Source organism: Formica exsecta, unplaced genomic scaffold, assembly GCF_003651465.1.
Source record: "Formica exsecta isolate Colony F162 unplaced genomic scaffold, ASM365146v1 scaffold4, whole genome shotgun sequence".
Taxonomy (NCBI): Eukaryota; Metazoa; Arthropoda; class Insecta; order Hymenoptera; family Formicidae; genus Formica; species Formica exsecta.
In genome coordinates, this window is record NW_021851238.1 from 1367309 (window position 1) to 1371688 (window position 4380).

General features: G+C 34.4%; 1 protein-coding gene across 4 annotated transcripts in view; it reads left to right on the forward strand.

The window, feature by feature from the left end:
• The window catches only part of LOC115239989, a 4561-nt gene extending 187 nt beyond the window's left edge, over positions 1 to 4374 (forward strand). The window contains exons 2-12 of one of the 4 annotated variants that reach the window (XM_029814889.1): positions 1 to 54; positions 666 to 728; positions 1084 to 1212; positions 1324 to 1458; positions 1562 to 1719; positions 2052 to 2117; positions 2517 to 2667; positions 2756 to 2956; positions 3036 to 3663; positions 3745 to 4021; positions 4103 to 4279. In XM_029814889.1, coding sequence (XP_029670749.1) covers positions 1 to 54; positions 666 to 728; positions 1084 to 1212; positions 1324 to 1458; positions 1562 to 1719; positions 2052 to 2117; positions 2517 to 2667; positions 2756 to 2956; positions 3036 to 3663; positions 3745 to 4021; positions 4103 to 4241 — 2001 coding nt within the window. In that variant the 3' untranslated portion in view covers positions 4242 to 4279. The other 3 variants (XM_029814887.1, XM_029814890.1, XM_029814888.1) reach the window with 3 other exon arrangements.
• Positions 4375 to 4380: the final 6 nt, after the last annotated feature.

The following is a 4380-nucleotide window of genomic DNA, read 5'->3' on the forward strand; positions in this document are numbered from 1 at the left end:
GAGTGTGCCGATGATCCCGATCGCATCGACGATGCAGTGGACCCGCGAGTGCAGGTGAGACTCGCTTTCCGACGCGCATCCCAACGACATCCTCGCGATGACTTCCGCGATATTGACATTTCGCAGTTGGAAGAAAAAAAGACGGCCGCGATTAATTGCACGTGAACGGAGGACAAAAATCACGATCGTACGACGAATTTTACGAACGACGGATCCCACGTGCAACAGCAGTCCCGTCCTCTTCTCAGCGAAGGTCTCTTTTATTTTTTCCCTTTTCTCCCTTTTCTCCACCCTATATATACATACACAGCCGAGTTATAAAACGTCCCCGATTCTTATTTCCCCCTCTATCGCTCGGCCCGGACTATGTCTATTATATATCGTGACAGCGCGTACTAAATTACCTTCGTTGCCCGGTAACTTCGTTTCGACGCAAGAAATTGGAGCATAATAGGCATGAAAGGCTTCTTTAATTTATATGTCATTATTGATGGTAGGAAGAGATGAATATTTAAATTATTTGTTTGATTAAAAAATTTTGTATTGAAAAATAATTCTGTATTTTATAAAAAATTATTAACATTATTATAGTATTATTTTAAGAAATTATATACAGCTTATAATATGTATAACACGCTTTTTATAAAATACTGATGTTGTTTCAGATTGAACTTGAAAGATTAAACACAGCTACAGATGACATTAATAAACTAGAAGTTGATTTAGATGTAAGTATTCCTTTTTAAAGGAATGACCTTGCATTTGCAAAAGTCTCTTGCCTGTCTAGATTTCACATTGCGATATCTGATGATGATTCTTGAAGAACAAAATTGCTGGCAAGTTTAGAAACTGGTTGCGATTAGATTTTATTGAGATGATTGCTGTGTAAGATATATATAAATGGATAATGACTTGAGAAGACGATCTTAATAACAATCAAATGGCAGCTTCAACTAAAGAAATAACTTATAATTTGAGATTGAAGTTTTTTACAAAAAGTCATAACACTTGCGTTTCACCTCTTATATATATTTACTTTAATATAATTAATCTTTTTATATCATGTATTTTATAATTTTTTAGGAAGCAAGAGCAACCTTTAGAGAATTATTGTGCGAATCAACAATCAAGATCGACGGTTTAGCTAAGAAACTTGGAGCTTGCATTGAAAAGTCCAGACCATATTATGATGCTAGATTTAGAGCAAAAGAGGTGAGAAACTTTTTCCATATAACTAGATAATACTATTCCTAACTAGATATAGAAATAACTTTGGAAATATCAATTATATATATATATATATATATATATATAAATACACAGGCATTACAAGAAACGCAGAAGGCTGCGATTAGATTTGAGAGAGCCAATAGTCAACATTCTGCAGCTAAAGAAATGGTTTACTTAGCAGAAGAAGGATTACGAACTGAAGGAAGATGCTTTGATCATGCTTGGCAGGTAAGATCCATTAATTAAGTTACAATAAAAATTATACATATAATGTGCAATATAACAAAATATAAAAAAAAAATATTAACGATATATAATAAAATATATATAGGAAATGTTGAATCATGCTACATCGCGAGTTAATGAATCGGAACATGAAAGAGCTCTTTCTGAAGCAGAACACAGGCATACAACAGCATTATATCACAAAGCGGAACACGAAGTTCAAAGGTTACAGCGCGATTTAAAACGTACTATTGCCAAATCAAGGTATGTTACGAACCTGCAATCTTTTTGTTAATGGAGTTTGAAATATCCCCATTCTCACAATAGTTTTGTTAATGCATGAAGTTATTTATTGTATTGCATATAATTATTATTTAATACAAACCACTTTGAGAAAACCTTGTATACAACCAAGTTAATGTATCAAAGAGTTATTTACATACAAAACCTCTTTTATTATTTCTTCTCATTACGACATATTTTATCCCCATTCAAATAATCATCGAGCTATTTTTGAATGATTATTATGTTATGTTGTTTTTTCTATAGACCTCTTATGGTATTTATGTGTTTTGGTTGTATGTTCATGTTGGCAGTATGGGTGCACGTCGCAGCTTGCTTCTGATAAACAGTATCGCCTACAGGCACAACTTGCTCATGTTGTAAGTAGGATAGATATTCTTTTTATTTATTTATTTTTTAATACACGATTATTTTATATGTATGCTATCAAATAGTTCAACTCTTTGTTCTTTATTTTTTAAACCCATTATTCTGATCATGCATGAACTGTATATTTATATATAAGAATTTTTCAAATCGACAACCTGCTACTTTTTTTGATTGTGCTTTTCACAATAAATACACTGCACACAAGATTTGTCGAGTTGCTCTTTTCCCCTCCCGATCAGAATCTGATTATCAGCTATGTGATAATAATTTAAATTGTTATGCATAAAATGCTGCGATAAAAATATATATTTAAAAATTATGTTTAAATATCGTTTCTCTGCATAATATAGTTCTAATTTAATAAAATAGTTTATAATTACAACATATAGGCCTTACTATGAGATGAAAGCGCACTTTAATCAAATGCTGGAGGAGCAGAAGATGAAAGTCAGTGTGCTGGAGAGATCAGTTAGTGAAGCAAAAGCTTCATATGCAGAAGCGTTACGAAATCTAGAAAAGATCAGTGACGAGATTCATAGGGTATAATAAATATATATGTATCAGTTACGTGCGAGTAGCAATAATTCAAACTATATATAAAATTTTCTTCCTTATATTTTGCTAACAGACAAGGAGATATGACGGTATGGATGACTATGTTAAACATGCACGAGACGCGCCCGATCATTCCAACGCGCAAAACAACACGGCAACTCCGACGGATTCCAGTGTAACTGGATCTCCGGACAGTACGGATTATACTAGCGACGAATATTTACGCCTTCCCGACAAGATGAGTCCGAATGTGCAATGTCCTATGCCTACTAAAGTAAATATAGATATATCTCTTTGACACAAATAATATACCTTTCAGTTTTATTGAATAATAATGCTGTTTTTTTCTTCAGATCGAAAGAGATTCCTCGTCGGAATACTTGGGCCTAAACAATCTGAATCTTTCGTCTACCGAACCTCGTAAATACATAAAACGTGATCGTCCACGAAGCATCGCAACCACAGATTCGAAACATATCGTACCGACTTTAAATCACACAAGTTCTTCTGCACCAGGCTTGGCGGATTTGTCAGGTATTATATCTCCCATCGAGAAGAGAGTGAAAATTCAGACACCTGTGAACGATAACAAGAATAATGCTACTACTCACAATGGAGATGAATGGACGGAAATTAACCTGAACAATTCGCCGGATGAAATTTATTACAACAATGACATGTACTCCGATGAGGAAGATCAAATTCCCTACAAACCGCTACCGATGGATCTGAGTCCAGAAAACACTCAGCAAATTAGCGCAACTGCCGAACCACTGAAAGAGCAAACCAATCGAAAAAGATTAATAACGCAAAAGTCTTTACCCACAATGTCAAAAGTAAACGAAGTTACTTTAAGCGAAGAGAAAAAAACCGAAGTTACGAGAAGCCCTTCGATAAAAAATAAAGGCAAACTCGATGGTAGCTTAGCCAATTGGATAATTAGGAGTTCAGCCTGTGGCGAGGCTAGCGGTGGTAGTTCCAGTAAGTGGATAAATGTGTTTCTTTGAGAATTTTGATACTTTAAAATTACATATATATATGTAAACATTCAAATCATTTTAGCAAATTCAAGCAGAAGACAATCTCTCGATATGTTGTGGAGTGGTGGTACTGGGGAGCGTGTTAAGGAATTACTCAATCATGGTATGATGATGCTAAACATATCTAGTTTGACGGAACGACGTTCTAGTGAACCAAAGACAGCGGAGAGAGATAAGGACAAGTCTGAAAAGTCTGAAAAATCGGAAACTAAAGGAAAGAAAGTCCCCAGTCCATTAGAAAAGACAATGAGCTATCTAAATGCAGATGAAGAGACATCGGACAGCGAAAGTTTGGCTAGGTAAGTTCATGATGATTTATTTTTTTCAATAAATATGATTTATTAGGTTCCTTTATTTTTTATTAATAAATTTTCTATTAGCGTGGAGATGTTAACGGAAGATCAGATTTCTTCACTTATGATGGAGCCAGACATGAACCAAGTATGTCAAGAAATTCTGGGAACTCCCTTAGTTGAAGTATGTCCGCTGTTGCAACAACTGCAGCAACAACAACAATAGCCTTATCGCGGGAAGATTTGTGTAATCGAATGGCAAAGATTCAACAATAGAAAGTGTTCAAGATCGTTATAAAATGGTAATATAATTAAGGACATCCTTTCTTTCCATTAAGATATTGAGGATATATTATATTATGTTT